At 35.4% G+C, this 26,115-nt stretch overlaps 1 protein-coding gene across 4 annotated transcripts in view; it reads left to right on the forward strand.

Moving 5' to 3' along the window:
• TFEC (transcription factor EC) overlaps window positions 1–26,115 on the forward strand; it is a 176,715-nt gene that overhangs the window by 40,534 nt on the left and 110,066 nt on the right. For 2 of the 4 annotated variants that reach the window (XM_082692461.1, XM_082692462.1), the window contains exons 2-3: window positions 12,525–12,572; window positions 13,525–13,771. In XM_082692461.1, the coding sequence (XP_082548587.1) occupies window positions 13,574–13,771 (198 nt within the window). In that variant the 5' untranslated portion in view covers window positions 12,525–12,572; window positions 13,525–13,573. Of the gene's footprint in view, window positions 1–12,524; window positions 12,573–13,524; window positions 13,959–14,051; window positions 14,219–26,115 lie in introns of all 4 variants that reach the window. The other 2 variants (XM_082692465.1, XM_082692464.1) reach the window with 2 other exon arrangements.

Here is a 26,115-nt window from a genome sequence, read left to right on the forward strand (position 1 = left end):
CATAGAATATGATTCCAGAAATCTTACCCCATTTTACACTCCCTCTTCTTCCCTTGTCCCCCACCACCAGACCACTGTCTCTTTCTAAGTCAGCCATTTAATTTTTTGCATTCTCATGTTCTGTTTAACACCATACTGAGATTTATGGAAAGTGTATTGAAGCCATGAAACTTCCTTTGCAGAATAGTATGTGTAAAACAATTAGAAAACAATTAAAATACTAAACTCCATGGTAATGACCATGAGTGTCAGAAAGTAGAGAAAAAAGAAGTGAGCTTTGTGGAATTTGGATTGGCCCAGAGGACTTGGAGGTGGGTAAAAGGGTGGCTGTGTTTGAGATCTGGAAGAAGTGAAGTAACAGTGATGAAAGTAGCCTAATGCACAGGGAATATGTGTGCTGAGTGGAGTGTGGGGTTGGTTACACAAAGCTTGTAAAAGATCATGTCAGGGTCCTTAAGCATTCAAGCTTGTAATAGGGAAGTGGGATGACAAAAGTTTTGTTTAAAGAGATTAATTTCAGTTAAAATGCTTAGGCGTTTATGGCGTATAATAAAAAGAGAGGAGGAGCTCAAAATGTGACAAAGTAGGCAGCTCATTGTGAAGATTAAAATAATGGTAACTGTAAATAAAATACTTTAAAAACAATTCGAATTATAAACTAGGAGGAACAAGGCCAGAGTAAAAGGAACATGAGAGATTGAAATCCAAGGGATGAAAGAAGAAGCTTCAATGTTACCTTACGTTTTTATAACAAACCCCAGTATTTTTGGATTTCACTGTGCTTTTATTCAAGTGCAATTATCCTGCTGGGGCCACTAGGTGGTGATCTTTGTTAGTCGGTAACGTGATTCTTTAAAGAGTTCTGCAGTTGCGAGAAAACCCATGTTTTTGTTTCATACAATTCCTCATATACAGCATTTTCACCTATGGTTATACATCCATAAATGTTTTTCCTCCTCCTCTATTCTTTTTAGCCTGTGCTTTCAGGTAAGATAAGGGAGATGGGAAGGAAGTAAATATGAGATCTCAGTCCTCACACCTGTTTGGTTTTAACACTCCTGGCATTTCCCAATTCTGGCCCCTGTCCTTTGGAACAGTGGAGAGAGAAAAGGCATCATTCATCTTGTTGGCCTCATCAGGATCCTCTGCCAGGGTTCTCTAGGATAAAGCCAGTGTTGACTATGGTGTGGTGAATGGGGAGAGATGGCGAGGTGGCTTGCCTGACGTGTAATTCCCACGCCATTATTCTGTTTTACTGGTCCCCAACCCTCATTATGTTTACTATCCATAGAATCCCATCTTCTGCCCCTATAAAGACCCCACTGTGATGGAGTTTATAAACTAAGCCCCTAGGTTCTTATGCCAAGTTGCAAAGAGCCTACTACCTGGCAGGTGGAAAGGGATAGAACTTGTCCAGTGCCTGTTAAATGAGTGATCAAAGGATGAAGGCACAAATGAGCATTGGTAATACCCTGGAGGGAGGGGGGGGGGGTCCCAGAATACCAAAATGAATGTTTCCACGGAAATCTTTTGATTTGCTCTTTAGTACTCTTGGTGTGGGTGTTGCAGGTTACCTGGCCCATCATACCCTGTTGACATAGAGTCCAACCACCATAGTTAACATTGTTCTGTGGGGAAATGCTTCCTAAGTTCCAAACATTTAACTTACTAATGAACTTTTGTTAACCTGCGACTTTATAAGAAGTTCTTATTAAATTAAATAATAGCACAGTTCATAAAAGTCACTTTTGAAGTTCTTAGTCACAGCAACATGTAATTAACTGTAAAGGCTTAAAGTGCAAACACTTTTTTAATGCCAAGTTTCCTGATGATCTTTAATAAACCCTTGCAAGTGTAACAACAATTACAACTTCAATGGCTTAGTAAGTCTGAAGGCTCTTCCTAAATTTATTTCCAACATCTCCCTGTAGAGAAGAAATTCTGGGCACCTAGCTACAGCTGTACATCTGTTACCTGTTCTGAAAATTAGGTTGTCAATTTTATCTGTAGTGAAAGAAAGGAAGGTTATTTTCTTTCCTCCCAATAGCTAAATTTTAATGAATTTTTTATTTCACTGATTTAGTCTTGACTGCTTTTTCCTTTCCATTTGACCTTTTGGGCCAATCAGGCTTTTAGCCAAGAATCAAAGAAATTTGGGTCCAGGTTTAGGCAAATCCCAGACGCATTTCTCTTACCTTATTTCTCTGTCTTATCTCTGTCTGACAGAGATAATCACCACTTAATATTTATGATTTAGAACTCTGACCTAGAAATAGTAAGTCTGTAACATAAAATTTCTTGATAGCAAGTCAATACAATTAAATGGTGCTACATTTTAATAGTCTTTTGCTTTTTATTTACGTTTTGAGGTGAAATTCACATCACATAAAATTCACCATTTTAACCATTATGAAGTGTACAATTCAGTGACTTCCAGGGCATTTATGGTAATGTGCAACTATTATCACTATCTGATTCTGAAACATTTCATAACCCCCAGAATAAACGCATACCCATTAAGTAGGCATTTCCCATTCCTCCTTCCCTCCCTCCCCTGACCACCATTAATCTGCTTTTTCTCTGTATGGATTGGCCTGTTCTAGACATTTCACATAGAATCAATTAAGCAGTATGTGACATTTTTGTGTCTGGCTTTTAATTAACATATTGTTGAGGTTCATCCATGTCATAATGTGTATCATGACTTCATTCCTTTTTTATGGCTGAATAGTATTCCATTGTATGTATGCAACACGTTTGTTTATCCATTTGGGCTGTTTTCACTTTATTTGCTATAATGAACAATGCTGTTATTAATCATGTTTAGGTTTTTGTTTGAATACCTGTTTTTAATTCTTTTGAACATATACCTAGGAGTGGAATTACTGGATTATATGGTAGTTATATCTTTAACTCTTTTAGGAACATAGTTTTTATTTTTATATATGATAATATTGATTATTCTTCAGAAGGTTATTGGATAGGATTTATTATTGCAAACACAGATATTATTTACATATGATGTCTTGGGCTATAATATTAATCAATTAATCTACTAATTCTTGTTTCCATATTCAATAATAAAACTTCAAAGACAGAGTAACTCTGACAGTTAAGGAAACATGAAATAGTATGTCTTCAATCAAAATTACTGAGGCATATTTTCTGTCCCCATCCTGTGCTTTCTTTAAATAAACATTCACTGTGTTCCAACTGTGCATCAAGAATGATTTTAGGAACTTGGAATACAGACAAAAAGACAAAAGGATTTTTACCCTTGTGGAACAGGGATGTAAGAATATAAGAAGGGGGAGAGAATTTTAGATATGGATAAGAACTATGAAGACAATTATGTAGGGAACTGGTATGAAGTTTCCATCCTAGAATATAAAATTGGTACTTCTCAAATTTTAAGGTGTTTGAGAACACCTTGGGATATTATTGAACTACAGATTTGAATTCAGTGAATCTTAGGTGAAGTGCCTTAGGCCAGGCAGAGAAGGCCTTACCGTTTAATGACTTTTCAGCAGGGACATGAATATGGAGTATGCGTCCAGAGCCAGCCTAGTCAAAAATATGAGAGAAAATTCCAGGGAGAGGAAACAGCTTTTGCAAAGGTTCCATGAAGGGAGTAGGCTTGGCATATCTGAGGGAAAGCGCTGTAGAGTAGTAGTCCCTCCCTGACCCATACTTGGTTCGACAAACAGAACAAGCCAGAACTCTTTGATCTCTTATATCAGTTACAGCCTCTTCCCCAATAATCAATGAATGAATTCATTCTTGATTGAAGTGTACCTTTAAATCAGCTTCCTTTATCTTTTTTTTAAAATTTTTTATTTTTATTTATTTATTTTTTTTATATAATTTTTTATTTTTTATAAACATATATTTTTATCCCCAGGGGTACAGGTCTGTGAATCACCAGGTTTACACACTTCACAGCACTCACCAAAGCACATACCCTCCCCAAAGTCCATAATTTCACCCCCTTCCCCCAACCCAGCTTCCTTTATCTTGTCCAATCTATGTTTGCAAAAATGTCTTCTCGCAATCCACTTACTGCAGCTCTAATTTCTTTCTAACCTTTGATTTCATTTTTCTTTTTCTTTTTTGTTTTCTTGCCCTTTCACTTAACATTGTGAACATGTCCAATGAACTAAACTATTCTGAAACTTGATTTTACATGGAGATAGCTAGGTATATTTAGGAGTTCCTGGAGTTTTGTAGCTTTTGTTGTTTTAATTCTTTTGGAGGGGACTATTATAAACAAGACTATGTTTTGTATATATGTTTATATACAATATAATTGTATATAAATCCAATGATGTATCTCCAATTAGTTTCTTAGAATAAATTATTAAAATTGTAGTAACTAGACTTTTGATAAACAAAGCTTAATTGCCCCCCAGAGAAAAGTTCTAATTTATATTCATACTGTCAGCAAATAGTCCTTATTTCACCTCCTTTTCCCCCATATTAACTGACAGAATAATCATTTTTTGTTAACTTTTTATTAAGATACAACTTATATACCATAAAACTCATTTATATACCATAAAACTCATTCTCTTAAAGTATACAGTTGAGTGGTTTTTTAAAATGTATATTCATAAGTTTGTGCATGTAATTTTATTTTTTTTAAAGATTTATTTAGTTGAGAGAGAGAGCATGTGCATATGCAAGCAAGAGTAGGAGTGGCAAAGGGAGAGAGAACTTCAGGCTGACTCCCTGCTGAGCGTGGAACCCAACACAAGGCTTGATCTTGAGACCTTGAGTCATGACCTGGGCTAAAATCAAAAGTCAGATGCTTAACTGACTGAGCCATCTAGGCACCCCTTGTGCATATAATTTTAAAAATTTTGTTAAATTTGTATGTTCAAAGTCTTGTTATTTACAATCACTTTTTGTTGTTTCTCTTAGTTTTATATATAGTTACTTGGATCATTATAAATAATAATCATGTATTATTTCTATTAGTTTTAACTCCTTTCTCTTTCCTGACCTATTTCATTGGCTGTTCCATACTTTTCTTAATGACTGATAAGACTATTTTGCTCTGTAACATAGGAGTTTGGAAAGTCAAACTCATCTGGATTTAGTATTCTGTTTATTAAATACATAGTGTGGTGCAAACTATTTGTGATTGCTGAGTTTCAAGTTCTCCATTTGATAACAATAAGGAGTATTCATAAATAGGCTTATTGAAAACATTGAAGTAGATAACTAATATAAAATACTTAACCAAGTGTTTCGTATATGGTTGATATTGATCCATGTATGGTTGATATTGATTCCTTTTTCATGAATTTCTAAAGATCATTGCTGCCCAGGAAATAAAACCATGTGACAATAATACACAAAAGAAGACAAATGCTACAACCAAATTATGTCCATATAAATAGTTACTACTGAACAATATCTTCTAGACACCCTTGAGCCAGACTATCTCTGCCTTTTCTACATAGAGTTATTTTATTTTATTATGCTGCCTACCTATATCCAGGATCCGATTTATGTCAGCTCAGAATTATAGCTGTTTGCATCATTAAAAATCTCCAGAGAATCTGCATTCTCCCTTGGATAACTCACAAAGGTGCCTCATAGCCCTTACAGCCGTAAATTCTTAATCTCCAAATTAGATACTTCCTACTGTACTTTTGGGCTTTTCTCTTTAGTATAATCTTTCATAACATGCAGCTATTGAGTTTGTTTTTGTTAGAGGAAGACTGTTAGACTATACTAATCATATCTAAATCCTTTAAATGCACCTCATTTATTACATTAAAAAATGACATAGCCCTGAACAATTGTATATTGGCGCAGGACTTATCTGGGGGGAGAAGAGCCACCAGAATACCTGAAAGTTAATTTCCTTGTTATGGGAAGATTCCAGCAGGCAGTCGATTGATCAAAAGAAACTGTTTAAACTTGTAAAGCAGACACAATCAGCTGGCTATTTTTAATATATAATTGAGCACAAACATCTTAGTGAAGAGCTTAGTAATAACTCTGAATAATAATGCAGATTATTTTGGAACTTGCAAACATTTTCCAGTTGTGAATATATTTGAAGTGGAAGAGATAAATAATTGAATAGAAAGTTTTAGTGTTTTGTAAATGCTGAGAAATGTGTTTTCTTTGTTAGACTGACCATCAGCAGTGGTATGAAATGATGATTTAGAGACAGGGTGAGTGAAATGTCTATTCTTGTCCCAAGTCAAGGCATTCACTGAAAAAATCGCTTCAGGCCATAACTTTGGCATGCCATGGGTTAAATAAAGGTCAACTCCAAGTGAAAAATAAGAATCAGTTGATCTTTTGGTGTTAAAGGGGCAAAATAGTTATCATTTTAGATGCTTTTAGTGCTCTTATAATTCAAGGATTTTGGATTTCTTTTTCCCTCAACTGAGAATTTTTAGGCCAGTGGTGTCCATAATGTATACGAGTGCCTGGGGGCATTTTGAAGGGGAAGAGAAGAAAATTTACCATATTTTAAAAAATGTTCTCACCTATACAGGCTCTTGCATGATATTTAATAACTCAGTGATGTGGCTAGCCCTCAGGGGTTTGCAGTGCTTTTTATATTTAAATTAATCATAACCATTTGGAACACAGGTTATCTGGAATACGGTGTTCTAAGCCCATCTTTGGCTCACTGTTTACGCCTATAAAAGAGATCTAAATACAGACGTATAATTACGTCCCAATATTTCTTCTAACTTATTTGTCTCTGTTAAGAAGGTTGTGGTGGCAGCCTTTGTCAGTCAATGGGAGCTCAGGAGCTCTCCATGTCCCTTTGGCTTTTAATCTTGGGCCCCAACCCATTGTTTAGAGAAGCTAGGGGTGGTACCTGCCCAGCCGGGTGCTGAAAAGATTGCCCAGGACGGTTCATATGATGTAACCATCATATAGCAAGAGCTCGTTAAAGGTCATTAAGGGTTATTCTTATCCCTGCTCTGTACTTTCTGCAAAGAAAATATTGAAAACAGCAAAAAATAGAGGACTTTCCAGTTATCTGGTTAATTCTGACACATACTAACAACTGTGTAATCAGTGCATGATGATGTGTTGTGTAGGTGGTATAGATACTAGACATATTCCTCCCAGGCGTTGGAGACTTTCTTGGATTTACTGTGTAATTCTGATAATTCTCTAAAAACAATTTCCCACAGCCAGGGGGATTTGGTGAGAGGTAGCTAGATAGCATCATAATAATACCTAGGACAAACCAGGCTCGATAGATTTCTACTACAACTAATTTGGGAGCTCAAAGGAGGGGGTGAAGTTTCTGAATACCTTTGCTAGAGACAATGGCAAAGCACAGACTCTGCCAAAAGTGGCACATGGTCCAGATTAAATGAGAAGTGTCCCATCTTTTCCCTTTCTCTTGGTTACAAGATGTTGGTTGTTATTATATTTGATTGCATAGGCCAAAAAGAAAAACACCTAAGCTTGTGAGGTAGAATTCATTTCTCTTAAGAAAACTCTTCCTCTTGGAATGTAAAACTGGTTGATTTTTTTTCCTATTAAAAACTGATGCTTTCCTCTAGGAAAATTCTTCCTGTGACTGGTAAAAAATGATTGTGAAAATAAAGGCTTATTGTAGATTACACTAGACCAGCCAGAGAGCCTTGGAGTTAAAGAATTAGTAGACCTTTCCAATGAGAATCAGCCTGAAATTATGTCTATTTATGCGACATGTGTTCTTATTTGCTCATTCATAGAATAGTAGATTCTATTATTTTTGGAGTTGTAAGGGGCCTTACAGGCGCTGCACACAGAAGGTGGTCAGTCAATATTTGCTGAATAAATGCATGAATGTATTTTAATGTCCCTCTCATTGTTGAAACCTTTTCCATTTTTTTATATACTACAAAGAGTCATTTAGCCTATGCTTGCACATTCTAACGGACTAAAAGCTTACAAAATTCAGAGGCAGCCCTTTTCATTGGTAGATCACTCTAATTATTGGATCTTTTTCTTTCTTACTTTTTTTTTTTTTTTTGAGCCAGTTTTTATCACCGTGTAATTTCTACCCTTAGGTTTTAGTTTGGTTTTATGGGAGAACATTAAAATAAATCTACTTCCCCTTTCACATGAAAGTTCATCACATATTTCAAGACAGCTATCATGTCCCCATAATTCTTTTCTTCTCCAAACTAAACTACCATTTTTCAACTGATAGTGTTTCCAGTTCCTTAACCATCTTTATTCTTCTTTTCCTTGTTTTTTGGTCAATGTTTCTAATATATTTAGTTATTTTATCATCTTCTGTATAATGAGTACTTTATGAATCAACAACTGTGACAGCTACTTTATTTACATTATTTTATTAAACTCCCACACCAACCATATAAAGTCTGCTTTTCCCAGTGAAAACACCATGCCAAGGCCATCCAGCTAAGAAACATGACTTGGATTCATACTAACTGTAGATAACCACCAAATCATGTGCAAGTATCTTAGCCTTTCTTTGCCACTGCTTTCTCATCAGTGAAATGAGGATTATAATCATCCCTACCTCCTAGAGCTGTCATAAAGATTAAATGAGTTCATATTTGTAAAGCACTTAGAAAAGCATCTGGCCAATAAAAAGCACTGTAAGTGTTTGTGAAACAAGCAAGCCTACTTTATGCTTCCACATCCTACCATACCTTATAATGTGTTGCTTTTTTTTTTCTTTTTTAAGTGGGTTTGGTATGTCTCATCAAGATCCCCCAAGTATATCCCTGTGTTAATTCCCAGAACCTGTAGATATTACCTTATACAGTGAAAGGGACCTTGCAGATGTGATTAAGGATCTTGAGATGGGTAGACTTTCCAGGTGGGCCCAATGTGATCATAATAGTCCTTATAAAAGGGATGCAGACATTTGAGTCAGGGAGAAATCCATGTGACTGTGGAAGCAGAGATAAGAATGCTGTACTCTGGAAGAAAGAGCCACAAACTGAGAAATATAGACTATTTCTAGAATATGAAAATGGATTCTCCCCTATTGCCTCCAGAAAGAACAGCCCTGACAACACCTTGACTGATTTCAGACCTCAGTCCTAGAAGATAAAAAATTTGTGTTAAGCCACCAAATTTTTGATATTTTCTTACAGCACCCACAGGAAACTCATATAGCAATTGTCCCTATTTGATACCTTGCGTTAGAAAGATCTCAAGTATAAAGAACCCGCGTTATATCTGTGATGAGTATCATAGGCATTGTGTCCTAATCAACATCCAGGAAAATACATTTTACATCCAGAACATTCCTACTTGCCTGTGATAGTCCCAAGAGCCTTGAGAAAGAAGTCTAATTAGCAAAAGGCCACACTAGCAACATTAAGTCTGCTCTACCTTCCCCCTTTTCTTGGGTATCAGCCATGCTCCTGACAATCGGTAAGGGGGAAATTTATCTCATTGGTGCTTTTGTTTATATCCTTTGTCGAATGCCCTCCCTCCCCCCTTTGTTTAGGGCCTCCTCTGCATCTTTGAGAGTGAGTTGTTCTTTCTAGGTGGTATGTTCCTTTAGCCCCTCAAATGTCTGTTGTCATTCTTTGCACTTCAGTCTTAACTGAGTGAGTCTGATATTCCTTACTGCTGGCCACAGTACATCTTGGAAGCTGCTTTTGTAAACCTTCAGTTGTTTCTAAGAGGTAGAAGAAATGTCTTCTACTGAGATCTACTTCCTGTGGCACAGATTTGCAATCCTACAGCCTTTAATCTTCCTGAAGTTTGGATAAGAATATACAGAAATCCCTCATCTCCTCTAAAATTCTACCTCCCTCATTGCACCATGTTAACCATTGCTAAACTTAAAGAGGAGCATCACTGCTTTTAGAAAAACAGACTTCTTGTCCTCCCTCTTCGTAAATTATCATAGGTTTGCATATACATGTCAATTCATCCCAAATCCTCACCTTTGTTTGCTTTGTTTTGTTTTCTTTTTGTTTTAAAGGCCACAAAAAATGCTATTCACATACATTGAGTGAAATCTCCAAATTTATCCCATATAAATTAATGGGGAGCCTGGATATTTCCCAACTTACATCTATTTAAATTTTGAACCCACATGAAATATTGTGTATTTTCCACCTAAGTGGGTTTGGTCCACTATCTTAGGCTATCACACTATTAATAATAATAGTAATTTACTGAGTATTATGTATCCAGTACTATTAGGGGTTTAAAGTATTAAATTGTTTTTAATAATAATTATTACTAAATCATATTGTTATAATAACAATCAACATAATAATAACTTTATATTTTTAAATGCTGATTTTGGCATTCAGTCAATGTTATTTCTCTCAAGTTAGTTTTCTTCCCCCATATTTGAGCAGTACCCATACTACGTATTTAGCTGAGTCCTGTTAAATATGTTAAACAGCAATGCAGAAGTGAAAGGTTCTGTGTTGAGGTGCCTGGATGGCTCAGTTGGTTAAGCATCTGCCTTCAGCTCAGGTGTGATCCTGGAGTCCCAGGGACTGAACCCCCACCCCCACCCCAAGTTGGGCTCCCTGTTCAGCAGGGAGTCTGCTTCTCCCTCTCTGTCTGCCCCTACCCACCACACCCCCTCATGCACACTCTCTCTCTCTTGCTTACTCTCTCTCAAATAAATAAATAAATAATCTTAATTTAAAAAGAGAAAAAAGAAAGAAAGGTTCTGTGTCCACCATTACAAATGTTACTCAAGGTCAGTCTCCCAAACTTCTTTGCATTTGTCTTCAAAGAGGCCTAAAATATAGATATCCAAGGTCTGAGAACTATTTTTAATATATCAAGTGAAAATTTTGGGAAAAATTAGGCTCATGTTGAAATATTAATCAGTTCTCTTTGGGATTGATAGTTTTAACAACTTTGCTTCACTAATAACTGAGCTCTTGTGATGTATTTTATCAGTGAACACATTATAAAAGACTTTGTAAAATGCTTCACTGAAATTAAGAACTGATATATTATAATCCTCCTGACAATCATCTTAGGAAGATGCATCACTAATTTTATTTTATAGAACACTGTATTAGTTTCCTAGGGCTTTAATAACAAATTTAAGCCACAAACTGGTGGCTTAAAAAACAGAAATGTATTCTTTCACAGTTTCGAAGGCCAGAAGTCCAAAATTGAGGTATCAACAGGAGTGGTCTCTTCTGCGGGACTCAGAGAGAGATTTCCGTGCTTCCTCTCTCCTGGCTCTCTCTCTGTCATCACATGGAACTACTGTCTCTACCTCTGTCATCACATGGAACTACTTTTCCCTCTGTGTCCGTCTTGTTGGTGTCTCTTTCCCTCCCGTAAGAACTCCAGACGTACGAGTCAAGGCCTCACCCTATTCCAAGATGACTTCATCTTAATGAGCAATTTAATTACATCTGCAAAGACCCCATTTCCTAATTAGGTCATATTTACAGATACCAGAGGTTAGAACTTCAACATTTGGGGGGGTGGGGTGGGGAAGGACACAATTCAACTCATAACAAAGAGAGAAAAGGTGAAATCACTGAAGTGACCAGGGAATGCATATGGAATGTGAAGCCAATACTTTTGTCATCATACAATACTCTCTTGTTTCCAGCTCCCTGTCTCCTAGCAAATTTCACTTTATTTTCCATGTCATCATAGGCTAGCTGCTTAATAATTTGCTGTAGAATTTCATGGGTACCAAAAATATATCTCACTAATTCTTGGCATCCAAATCTATTATTTCCCATCTTTATTAAGTTGTTCTTACATTAACTCAGGTTCCTCAAGTACTTTTCTTGTTTCCAAACTTGCATAATTGCTTTTGACATTTTATTTAGATTGGTTTGCTGATTCCTTATCACCCATACTCCTATACTGGGCTCAATTTCATTTTAATGATTATTCTATATATTCTAGTTTAATGCATAATGAGTTCTTCTTTTCCATGTGCATATCCATTGTTCCTGCTCTGTGATTTGTCATGAAAATCACTGGTCTTTTCCTGCATCCACCTTCCCTTTATTGTTCTGGTACCTTCCCCTAAGGATTGGCAGTTCAAAGTAGGGCTCAGCCAAATCCAGTCAGTTAACCAACCAATTGATAATTATAGGATTCCTATTATGGGCAAGGGCTGTGTAAGAGGGGGGTGGGTTCTAACAATGTAAGAAGCAACACATAAGAAAACTTGCCCTTGAGGAGCTTATATTCTAGTATGGGGAACACAACAGAATAAGCAGGTAATTGTAATAGTATATGGTAACTGCTCTGAAAATCATTGAGCAAAGATGCCCATGTACAAGAGGAATACCTTACCCATCTTTTAAATAATTGCTAGTACAGCATTTTTGTAATTAGTTGTGTTTTTTCATATATTGTTCCCTTATTATTCTATCATAATATCTACTTTTTGAAGACATGTGTTCCTTTTATAGATCTGGTGGTGCCTAAGACCAGAGCTCCCACATTCTGTAGCCACTGTATTTTTTTGCCTTATAATAATGGCAACATATTAATCAAATAAGAACAGTATTATTAGAATTAATAATATTAACCTTTTCTTTTTTTTTTTTCAGATTCATATCAATGATATTGTTCTTTAGAAGAAAATCAGAAAAACAAAGGTTGGTATGATATCTTACAAACGCTTAAACCAGAGTTTATCTAAAAGAGGTTATTTAAAGATATGTTAGAGCATTAATTCTAAATTCCCTGGGGTGCATTTGTTTAATCCAGACACTTCACATTATTACGAAGTCTTATGCGGTGGGAGATTTTATAGAGACTCGAAAGAAAAAGATATTTTTCCAGATACATTGAACAGTAATATGGACGGCCATTAGCTACACATTCAGTTCCTCTAGCAGCTTCCTCGTTTTACTTTCATGGCTTTTTAAGAGGTTACTTCTAGGACAGCACTGCTCTTCAGTCTGCAATAGCTCAAGTCAGAAACGGAGTGGGGGAAATGCGGTATCCATTGTGGTCTGTTTTTCTCTGTGACAGTTGTTCCTATTTTGTGTTTGTTTCTCTTTTAATGAGGATACAACTTTCATCTAGGGAGATGTATGGATCACTTGCTAGTGCACTTAAATGCACTAAGGCACTCCATCAGCTGGAAATTGTGACTTGTAGCTGAATTATTTTTGCACAGCGAATGGTTTTCCTTTTGACATATTTTAATATACTTGCACACTGAGAGCAAGAGTGGGTGAACAGAAAACAGACTGTTTTATTAACCCAGCAGTCACCTTTGAGGTTTGTACATGTCCACTTTTTTTCTTGCCTTTGTACATAATCCCAAGAGGCTGGTACCTGGCTTTGCTCAGAATAACAAAGTCAGGCACAAATCTCCAAACACAATTGTTAGCTGAATGCCAACTGTTTCTTCTCATCTTTTTTTTTTTTTTTTTTTTAAACTTGAGCATTAAGAATTGTATCTTTATGGGTGAACCATAACCATTAAAGAATGAGTTTGTTTTTCTATTTTAGATGCTTCCCCTATCATTTACTAGATTTATTTCACAATATATAATCTTAGATAATAAAAGAGAATAATTTTTTGCATGTTTTTTGCAGAGCTCCTTTTTTTCAAATCCATTATTAGTGAGAAGAAAAGAAGACAAATATGTTACAAGCTCTAACCGGACTCCAGTTTCAAAAGAAAGAACAATTAGGAGAAAAGGAGAGGAGACTTCATCTCAGCCAGGAAGCCAGGGCCCAGCATACACAGTTCCACATGCAATTTTCATACAAACCAATGTTTCAGAGACTTTTCCCAGTAAGACCAGAAATTTCTTCAAGTCAATTATCATCCTTTTCTAAGGTATATATCTATCTGTGTATATATGTATATATATACACACATATAGAGAGAGCCATAATTTCTAAGTAAATACAGTAGGTAATCACCTCTGAAATTTTACATTTTACACCTCTGAAGATTACATTTTAATTTTACTCAAAAGTTGAAGAGCAAGTAATAAAAATCCAGAGCCTTCTCCCAGCTCCCAGTAAGTAGCTCATTTAAAAGAATGTAAGTATCAGAGTGACAAAACATCCGAAGTACATAATTTTCTCTTCCATATCATCTTTATCAACATCAGCATCCTGATAATAACACCAGTTGGTATTTTGGAGGCTTTTATTCTTTACAAGGAAGTTTCATATCATCTCATTTGACTATCCAAACCAGTGAGGTGCGCCTCATGAACAGAAACATTATTAAGAGTGAAAAGCCTTTTAAAAGCATTCCAAGACTTCTAAAACACAAGTAAGTGGTGTGGTATATAGAAAGCATGACATCTTTGAGTTAGAATTCTGAGTCTACTTTGCTGATTCTATGATATTGGGCCCTTTAAAGCATCACCTTGTTGAATTGTTCAATTTGAGAGATAATTATTCCAAGATTGGTTATGGAGTTTGGTTGAGGATTACCTTTTGTAGAGAGTCAGTTTTAGTGTGTAAAGGGAGCAAATGTATTTTAAATGTGATTTTTGCAGGGGAGCGGGTTAGAGAACACAACTTTGAAGACAGACACAATGAGTGTATGATCCTAAAGCTAGCAACCTATTCAAGGGAACACACCTAGTAGATAGCAGATGCAAGTTTAGAATCCATTTTTTTTTCCTGACTCCTAGTGTGCATCTAGAATTCAGTTTCATTTAAACACTCTATTTTGAGTCTTTGACCAGTTTCTTGATCTCTAATTATAAGATACAAATATGAAAAAGAGAGACCTTACTATGAAGATTTTGTAATGTAGAAGGCTAAGCAAATAAATACATTAAAAGAAAGACTGTACCCTACGTGTGGTACATAGTAATTGTACATGTGTTCGGTGAAGCCATGGAAGGCTTTATTCTTGTGAGGCATTCGAGTTGGACCTAAAAGTATTGCTACATCCATTTTCAGGGAATAGCTATATCAATCATATTTGCTTTAGCTTTCCTATTAAGACTATTCTTAAAAATAAGACCATTCCATTAACCTCTTATAGACTTTCAACTGCAAATGCTTATTTATTGTAAATTAAGCTTTCAAAAATCATTGCTCCTTAAGGTCATAGATATCTTTTGTTTATACTTATTTCTGACTTTATTACATTTTTTAAAGTCTTTCTAACTTGTATTTACTACACTCTGTTTAGGCAGGAATTTTTTTTTTAATTTTTAATTTTTAATTTTTAAAATTGAAATACAGTTGCTACACAGTATTACATTGATTTACAGCATAGTGATTCACCATCTCTGTATGTTACTCTGTGCTCCCCACAAGTGTAGATGCAGCCTGTCCCCATGCAAAGCCATTAAAACACCACTGATTATATTCCCTCTGCTGTACCTTTTATTCCTGTGACTTATTCATTCCATAACTGGAAGCCTATATTTTCTACTTATCTTTACTCATTTTGCCCAACCCCTGTCCCTCCCCTCTGTCTTCCTAAGTAGGCTTGCTTTTCATGGAAAAATCACGTAAGATTGAGTGCTATAATTTTTGTCTTCTTAGGGTTTTCCTCCCACCCCCTCCTCAAAACCTCATTATCAAAACAATAAAATTTTAGCACTTTTTAAGCAAGTGCTATGGGAGAGCCATCCTGTTAAGTACTTCATGTACATCATTCCTAATTTCTTAGTAATTCAGTAGAAGAGTTGTAAGCCCCAGTTTGCAGATACTGAGCGAAGGCTCAGAGATTTTAAGAAATTAGTTCGAAACTACACCATTAGCAAAATGGCAATATTGATATTTATTATTTTTCTACATAGTTGGAGTATATCACTTTCTTACTAGGTTTATTAGTGAGAACTCAGATGGTTTCCAGTAAGAATACCCATGTGGAAGCAGATTGAGCCACCAAGGGAATTGGTTGGTTTCTATTCCTAGGAAGGAGAGCTGATACCAGGGCTGACTGTACCAGGACTTCAAATATGTGAAGAATGTGTTTGTCTCTCATCTTTGCTTTTCTCTGCATACTGTGTTTCTCAGACCAACTCCTCCTAGCAGCAAACCACGTAGGCTTCATTCCCTCCAGACTTACATTCTCACAATTTGCAACTTAGGAAAATGGGGGCTTATGTTACCTAGTTCCAGTGTGAAAAATTTCACATTAAGACTTGCCCGGGATCACAGTTCCATCCTTGGTCTGGTCATTAAGGTGATGGTGAGCGCTATGCTCATTTTTTATTGGTCAGGCGTTCACTTCTGCGACTGTAGGGACAGATGGAAGGGTTAGTGTGTTATTTGAATTAGGTGGTTGATACTCTATAGATATGCCTTCCAGGAAATAATTAGGAAGTAGTCCCAATTTGTGGCTCTTTACACAGGCCATTATGATACCTGTTCTCATTGCATTTGTTAATTTTCTACCAGTAACATCCCTAACTGATGAGATCTATTAAATTATATCTGCAAGATGGAAAATTTCTCTCTAATTTTACCCACTAAGCAAAAGTACATAAAGTTTGTTACAAACATTTCTTTATGGGGAGGAAGGATAGAGGAAGAGGAAGTCTTAAGCAGACTCCGCACTTAGAGCAGAGCCCCACTTCTGGCTCTATTTCATAACCACGAGATCATGACTGGAGCTGAAACCAAGTCAGAAGCTTAACTGATTGTGTCACCCAGGTGCCCCTATATATTATGAGATTTCTTAACACATTTTAATATAAGTTTCAATAAACATTTTTTATTTTGAAGTATGAAATGTGGCTGTTTTAGAGTATGTAAGATAGGTATCTTCTTTAAAATGGAACATTTCTTTCTGAGCATAGTCATGTGCCATCCCTGTGTAGAATGTTAATGGACAGACTCCATGTGGGAAGCTCTATCCTCTGGAAGTATCTAATTTCATTTTGTTGATAACATGTAAAGGGGATAAAAATTATGAGAAGAATGTAGTCCCTTTTTTTCTATAATAATTTCAAACCTTTCTTAAATTTCCCACTGCCCTTCCAATACTCATATCTTACTTGGGGATGGGTAGTGCCTAAGAGATGGGGAAGAGGAGATGGCTAATTGGGGAGAAGATAATGGGATAAAAATTTAACTTTCTAGATAAGTGTATTTCAATCTTTCAGTTTAAAATGTTTGCTTTCAGGTTAAATCTGTGTCTTTTTAGCAAAAGTTGTCTTTCATGGGTATGAGGTAAAGCTTATGTGCCTATGTGTCCTCTGACTAGACTTCCTGTTGGCTTTCACTGCTAGATCTATGGCTAATGGGATTCATGCCTCTCCTCTTGGCTGAGGCAGCATCAGTGCTCAATGCTGGTTGACTCTGAACCTCAATCATAGAGCTGAGGCTGGACTTCCTTATGCTACCCCTTAACCACTGGGGGCCTGAAGGAATACTTGTCAGATCACCATTTCTGATATGCCAAGGTCACTCAACACTATCAGAGTTCTAAACGGAACACAGACTTAAGGCTCCTCTTGTTCATGTTTATTCTCCCCATTGGGGTTTCTGTCCTTTTCTAAACTCTCTAGTGCATACACAGTAGTGACTTTGCTCCAGAACAGGGAATTCGAACCCTCATGTCTGTCTTGTTGTTTCTCTTTGTCTTCTTTCTATAATTATTATTCACCCCTGGAGGAAACATATTAATTCTTCTTGGCCTATTAAAAACCTCCTATATTTCCTTTTTCTAGTATTGACATCCACCTTTTTCTCTGAGGCCATGAGCAAAAGGGTAGGGAGTTGGTATATGGAAAGGAAAATATATAAGAGGTGTATGTCAAGAATATTAATCCTAATTTGGGGGTAAAACTTACAGAACAAGAGAGGCAATTAAAAAAATACCCAATCACAGAATCAATTGCTAAACATTCCATGCTTCCAGTTTTCCATTGTACATTGGTTGTTCTAAATTTGTCAAATAACCTGTAGAATTTAGTTATCTCCTCCAGATAAATCTCATTTCCATTTATGTTGAAAAACCTTTTGAAGTTATCTATTTCAAAGACCTCTTAATAACCCTTGATTAAAAAAAATTAAACTCAGACTTAAAAAGTAAATTATGTCCTGTGTATTACCACTTACATACTTTAAAAGTCCCTCTGCCTCTAGTGTTGATAAAGGGAAATTACAGAGACTATAGAGCTAAAAAACATTAAGTGACAGCTATACGTTATCTATAAAAGTTTTTTAAAATTGGAATAAAGATTTTTCCCCTCCAAATTCCATTTAAGGAATGCATTCAGACCTGAGCAAATGTAGCTGCTACTCTCTGATACCAAGTGATACCAGCAGCTCAAGCTAAGTTCATCCAAGTTATGATCATCTTCATAATCAAGAAGCCTAAAAAACTCACCTAACCCATTGTGTTCTCTGAATAATACATTATTCATTATTATACATCTGAGACCCTTAGTATCTAATACCCTGTGAAATAGCTTTATAGCCCAAGAGTTTACTAATGGAGGAAAATGGCTCACTGAAGCCAAGGGGTACAAGAGTGGGAGTCATCTGTTTCCTACAGTCTTCAAGTATAAGACAGTCTGGCACTGTGATTCATATTGATCAATACCTGCTTTTCAGGAGCTGTCTTGATTTTAGGTAATGAAGCAGAGAGAATTATACAACCTTTTGGGTAATATTTTGTGGCATCCAAAGATGTTATAATATTAATGTTTTTCTTCACCACGATTGGCCTATAATTTTAGCATAATTTCCTTTTACTTACCTTGAAACATAGAAAATTGGTTACCTTTAACTTTATAATCGTCCTCCATAAACGTGAAGACCATTGTCCATTTTCAGTTCTTCCTTGTATGTCTCTTTTTTTGAGGCTTTTAATAAATTATTTTGGCTAACAGTTACCTCTTCTAATTTCTCATGGTTACCTTGAAACTGCATCATAGGGATTGACCCCAAAAGAATTCATTAAAGTGTAAAATAACATGTACTCAACATACAAATTTGTTTTATGAATTTTTAATAACAATGCTCCTTTTCTTCATTTTCAATTACTTGTTAAATATGAAGTCCAGTTATATACATGCTAATTATTTCTATTAGCTTCCAGTAGATGAATAATGATATTTATATGAGCTATCTGACCCTGTGGATAAAATCTCAAACACAACAAGCTGAGAAAAGCAGAAATGGTATATACATTAACTACAAATTACATTTTTAATATTAATCTAAACTATATAAGCAAAGAGATTCAGTTCAAGATTTAAGGTGGTATCTGGATGTTTTGTGAATTGTTTTAGCTCCCTAGATTCAACTGTTCCCAATCTCTCTGGCCTTCCTTTCAACTTTCTCCTGTTTAGGTCCAAGGGATTGCTTGTCTAAACTTTTCTGAGACTTCTCCAGTCTGATTACACACTGTGTGAGCAGCAGTTTTGGCAGATCCTCTTTTCACTTGCTAGCAGAGAGAAAACTACCTTTCCATTTTCTTATTCTTGTTTGGTTCCTAGTTACAAGACTTTCCCTTTGTCCATCAGAGACCTTTTACCCCTGGGGCTCCAGACTTTCCCTCCTGCCTCCCTCCTACACTTGCTCTATCTTGTCACCCGCTCTTAAAGTATTCTACCACATTCCAGGCTCTTGTTCTTACCATATACTGTTTTATTTTCTACACGGCTTTTCAAAGTTTTTGAAAATAACTAATCTTATCGTGTTGGGGGCTTTTGGTATTGTTTATTTGTTTACTGGTTGTTTGGCTCAACCATTGAAAATGCAAGCTGCATGGGAGAGTGGGTCTTGTCTATCTTGTAGATGCAGTTCTGGGGATTAGAACAGAGGCAGTGCTTACGAAGTATTTGTTTAATAAAGGATTCTCCTTAAAACTGTGCTTTGGGGATACATTTTTTTTTGAGGGGGGATGGCTTCTTACACTATCCACAGGCAAATTAATATATTACCATGTTTTCAATAAATGTAAATGCTCTAACCTACAAAGATTAGCGGTGATGTCCTCTGAGCTGACATCCAAATATCCAGCTGCTTCTTCCTAGAGGCTTTTTCAAATTCAATATATCCCATGCTAGATTAGTAATCTAGTGTCTCCCAGTGCCTTCTCAAATAAAACAAAACGAAAACCCTGCTCATCATTCCGTGTTTTGTACTTCATAACTGGAATATTTATCCATGCATTTTCTCAAGTCTTAAAACTAGACTCATCCTTTCATCCTCTGTTATCGTAAATTCTTTTTGAGTATCTTTCATACTGTTGAATTTGCCTCATAAATAGTTCTCAAATCTACCCACTTTCTTCTACTGCTGCTAGTCAAGGTTATTACCATTTCTCATGTATTTAACTACAGTGCTCCCTATTGATGTCCTTGCTTTCTGTCTGGTTCCCATCCAAACTTTTGCACCAGGTGTCTTCAAGGACCTTTCACCAAGGAAATATGACTGTAGTACCCTTTTCCCAAATAAGCAAACTCACCAACAAAAGCTCTTCAGTGGCTTCCCCTTCTCTTTCAGATAAAGTTCAACCTCCTTAAGTTGCTTCAAGGAGAGATGTATCCTTACTCCTCTTACCTTTCTTCGCATACTCTTAAGAGTGAATGATTGGGCTTTAGGCAATTTCCCCTATATTATACTTTTCTCAGATGGACTATAGCTAGAAGCAAATTTGAGATTATATTATCCCATAAGTACCTTATATCTTGCTTTTCCATATTAACATTTGAGAATGGAATATTAAAATTTGAAAACAGAAGGATGTGGTAGGATGAACATTTTATGATAAAAAAAATACATTCCTTAAGATTAAAATACACAAAAAGGGTTACTAGCAGCAAAGCTTGGAATTTTCCTTAAGAATCATCTTTGGACCTACTCCAACACATGAACAAATGTTCTGTTCAATTACCATTTTCAGACATAGCTAAATGGCCAAATTATTTTGGTCTAGAAAATTTTCAAAACACTTATTAGTTATGTCCAATGATAGCCATGGAAATGTATCAATAACACCCTCAAATATATTCTAATTCTGGGGTATCATCTAATGCTTTTTAATAATTTTCAGTATATTCATTATTATCTCCCATGCCTACCCCCAAGCTTTTTTCTGCAATCAGTATTGTTTTAAAAGCAAAAATTCCTTTACTAGTTCTTATGAACAAAAACATTCCTTCTCTTTCTTCAGCCAGTTATTTATGTAGTCAGTGAGGTCTGCCATTAAGGCAAATAGTTTCAATATTTTAAAGACTTCAATCCTTGAATTGTGTAAAGTGTGAAAGGTACATATATGTTAAGCTTATTTAAAATGGTTGCTTCCTAATTCTACCTTCATCTTCTTTTCTTCCGTTACAGTTGGAGCAGATTGCAATTGCTTCCTTTCACTGTTATTAACTTTTCCCCTTTCATCAGAAAAAAGATCTTACTTTCTTTGATTCTCTTACTGATATTTTAAAAGTACTTTTTTCCCTCTCTTGCTGTCTCTCAGGCAAGTCCCGACTCAATAGGACTTTGTCATTCACTGTCAGTCTTTGTGTCCATCCTCTTATCCCAGCCTAGTTTTCTTCTTTCTTCTTTTTCTTTTTTTTGGGGGGGTGGGGAGGGCGGGAAGAGGTGGAAGTAGGGAGCATTGGTGTTGAGAGTCTCACATCCATTTCTGGCCTTAAGCAAAATGAATTAATTTCAAATGGAAATTGCAGTTTACATCAAAAAAGTTAATTTTTTTTTAAATGAATTAGAGCCTTATGTAACACATACTCATCTAAAGAAATTTTAGAATAGGACCTCCAAATAACTAATAACTGGAAAATTCTGATCTTGGGCTGTAGTAACTGAAGATAAGGAAAGACATCTGCTTCTGTACCCCATCTGGCTTTTACACAGGCATTTCAGACTCAGTATGCTCTTGCTCTTTCTTTTATCTATGCCCATCTGCTTGTATGGTGTGTTCCCACCCTAACATATTTTCAGACCCTTGCCATAGGGCAGAAGTGCCAAGCAATTATTTGTTGAGATAGATAGCCCACATAATACTGTAAGTGACATCTGTTCTGTAGGAAATCCCTCCCTTGTGGCAGCAGTGTCATATTGGCAGCTCATAGGAATATCAAAATTGACATACAGGAACAATTGAATGTTTCATCTTTTCCTGAATTCTCACTCAGAGAGCATCCAATACCAGATGCTTTAGAGGGCCATGTAACCCCCTGACTCTCTCTCTTGTTCTCGCTACACCTATGGTAATTGGCAATACTACACTATGGGGAAAATTTCTTCCTGACCCCAGCTGGTAACCAAATTATGCCCTAAAGCATGAAGATTGGCATATTTTAAGTTTATTGTAGCTAAGATGGTGGGAAAAAAAGGATGTTTTTCATATTAATGTGCTTACCAGATTGTTAGACCTAAATAAATAACTTGAATAGTAAATCCTACAAATTACTCGTAATAACTCATTATTTGGCAAAATTACAATGACAAATGAGTATTTTAATCTTTTAAGAGTGCTGATCCCCATGTTTGCCAATTATTTCCTTCTTCTTTAAACTATTTCAAATAGATGATAAGAAAAATGGTTCACAGTCCATAATGGTTCAAGATTTGAATTTTTGAATAAAAGTGCATTTGGTAAGACATATTAATTCATTCTCAGTAAACTCTGAATTTCTTGATTTTTAGCCATTTCATATTAAAAAGACAAGCAGAATTTAGAGGCAAAACCATTATAGGCAAATTAAAAATGTAATATACAAGGTAGGTTCTGAATAAATTCAACCTAACTCAGTTGCCCCAAAATATCTACATTGGTGGTGTTACCCTCTTTAGTGATCCTCAGAACACCACAAACAACCTCAGACTGAAAAAAGTTAGAATGGTATAATTGTGAAAGGTTTTTAACATTAGAATTAAAATTAAATTACTTAATTATATGATTGAATTAACCCATTTACTTAAGTTTATGTTTGAGTAGGATTTAAACATTTGGTATGAGTTGTATTTTGTAATACCTACTAACATGAGAATTAGTGACTTAAAATAACTTTTACCTCTTAATAATTCTCTATGCTAGCAATATGGACTGGGTTCATTTTAGTGATTCTCTCTCTCTCTCTCTCTCTCTTTTTTTTTTTTTTTTTGCTGTCCCATTGGCATACTGTCTATGGCTTGATGGTCTAAGACAGCCTCACTCAGAGGTCTGGTTTTGGTGTTGGTGGTCTCCTGGACCATTTTCTCTAGTAGGATAAGTTGCCTTCTTCCTATGTTGTAGAGTTCTAAAAGCAAGAAGAAAGGAACCAGCCTTAATGTGGAAGTTATTTCTGTTTGCATACTGTCTCACTGGGCCAGACTCATGTGAAGCTCAGAGTCAATGTGGGAGAAGACTATAAAATAGAGCAGATACAGAAAGGTTTGATTTTTGTGGATGGTTTAACTGTAATAATCTACCACATCTTGTCACTGTATTGCTGGCAGGAATTTATGGTACCACCATTACTGGAATATTGTGCTAAATTCTGTAAATCTGTAAGAGAATTGTGTAAATAATATAAAGATTGGTAAAATTAATTCTTCTTTCTATATATTTTAGATACAAGTTCTTTGTCAAATATGTACTTTGCAAATATTTTCTCCCAGCCTATAGTTTATCTTTTTATCTTTTTAATAAGATCTTTCATTTTCATAAGAGCAAACCTTTTTAATTTAGATAATATCCAATTCATTAATTATTTCTTTTATGGATTATGTTTTTGCTGTCATGTTTTAAGAACTCCATTTATACATTGCTGTATATAATCTGTTTATTCAATTTGCTAATGTGTTGTTGAGGATTTTTACATTTAATCCCATGAAGGATATTGGCCTATAGTTTTCTTTTTTTCCTTTTTCTGTATTGTTTTTGTGTGACTGATATTAGGATAACACTGACCTCATACAATGAATTGGAAAATGTTAGTTCCTCTCCTATTTTCTAGAAAAAATTATGTAGGGTTAGTATCAGTTCTTACTTAATGTTTGGCAGATTCCACCATCGAAGCCACCTGGGTCTGAAGATTTCTTTTTTGTAAAGTTTAAGTTACAAATTTAATGTAATGGTTATAGAGTGTTGAAATCCCCAGTAAAAACTGTGGGTTTGTTTATTTTTCTTTCAGTTCTATCAGTTCTTGTTTCATGTATTTTGATGTTCTGTTGCTTAGTGTATACCCATGTAGGATCACTATGTCTTCTTGGTAGACTGACCCTTTTATTATTATGTAATACTCTTTGTTGCTGGTAAGTTTCTTCTCAGAAGTTTATTTTATATGATACTGAAAGAGTTTACTCTTTTTTTAAAGGTTTGCATGGTATATCTTTTTAATCCTTTCAATCTATTTATATCATTTTTTGGAAACAAGTTTCTTATATAATTTGATCATGTTTTTTATCCATCCTTTTTCTTTTTTTAAGATTTTATTTGTTTATTTGACAGACAGAAATCACAAGTAGGCAGAGAGGCAGGCGGGTGGTGGAGGGGGAAGCAAGTTCCCTGCTGAGCAGAGAACCCAACTAGGAGCTCGATCCCAGGGCCCGGGGATCATGACCTGAGCTGAAGGCAGAGGCTTTAACCACTGAGCCACCCAGGTGCCCCCATCCTGTTTTTCTTTTAATTGATATAGCTGAAACAGTTAAAATTAATGCAACTATTGATATGTTAGTGGATAAGTCTTGCATTTTATTTGTTTCCTATTTGTTCTCTGTTTCTCATTCACCTGTTTTCCTTTCCTTCCTTTGGGTTACTGAAAGTTTTTTTTTTTTAGTTTCATTTGACTTGTTTACAATGTTTTTGAGTATACATCAATATATCATTTTTAGCAATGACTCTAGGTATTACTGTATACATATATTTATTGTCACAATCTACATATGTCACTCGCTACTAGAATTGACATTTTACTGCTTTGAGGGTACTTTACTCAAAGCAGGAACTTTACAACTGTAAAGTAGAATTCCATTTTGGTACTTTTATCCTGACAACTTTTTAAATATAATTTTCTTTATTTTATTTTCTAGATACTTTTAGCTCACATGAAATGGTATTATAATTTTTGCTTCTACTAACAAACATACTTTTAAAAATTCAAACTCATAAGACAATTTAAAAATGACTCAATTCAAAGTTGGGCAAAAGATCTGAGCAGATACCTCACTAAAGAAGATATACATATGTCAATTAAGTGTCTGGAAAGATGTTCAATACCATATGTCAATATGAAATTTCAAATTAAAACCAAAATGAAATACTACTACACACCTATCATAATGGCCAAAATCTAAAGTGCTAATAAAATACCAAATGCCGGCAGGATGAGAAGAAACTCTTAATTACTGCTGGTGGCAATGCAAAATGGGACAGCTTCTAGGGGAGAGAGTTTGGTATTTTTTTTTTTGTTGTTGTTGTTTTGTTTTGTTTCTTACAAAACTAAACATGCTCTTTCTTTCATATTTTCTACATAGAGGACATACCATCTATGAACAGAGTTTTATTTCTTTCCAATATATATATTTTTATTACCTTTTTTTGTTGTTCATTTTATTGCATTAGCTAGAACTTCCAGGAAGAACCTGGAAAGCATTGGTGAGAGTCAGTATATTTGCTTTGTTCTTGATCTTAGTGAGAAAGCTTCATTTCTCAAAATTAAGTATAATGTTAGTTAGATGTTGGATTTTTGTAGATATTCTTTTTAAAAAAATTTTTATTTTATTTTTAAGTGTTCCAAGTGTTCCCACTGTACAGTGTTCTAAGATTCATTGTTTACGTACCGTACACAGTGCTCCATGCAATACATACCCTTCTTAATACCCACCACCAGGTTCACGCATACCCCCAACCCCCTCCCCTCTAAAACCTTCAGTTTGTTTCTCAGAGTCCACAGTCTCTCTTGGTTCCTCTGAGGAACTTCCCCTCTATTTCTAGTTTGCTGAGAGTTTTTATTATAAAGGGATGCTGGATTTTGTTAAATGCTTTTTTATATCTATTGATATGATTATGTGATTTTTTTTTCCTCTTCAGCTTGTTGAGGTAAGGGATTACATTAATTGATTTTTAAATGTTGAATCATTCTTGCATATCTGAGTTAAGTCCTAGTTGGTCATGGTGTATAATTGTTTTTATAGATTATTGGAGTCAGTTTGCTAGTACATCAATTTGTTGAGGATTTTCGCATCTATGTTCATGAGAAATATTGGTATGTGGTTTTCTGTCCTTGTAATGTCTTTGTTTGG

Source organism: Mustela nivalis, assembly GCF_964662115.1.
Source record: "Mustela nivalis genome assembly, chromosome: 12".
Classification (NCBI taxonomy): Eukaryota; Metazoa; Chordata; class Mammalia; order Carnivora; family Mustelidae; genus Mustela; species Mustela nivalis.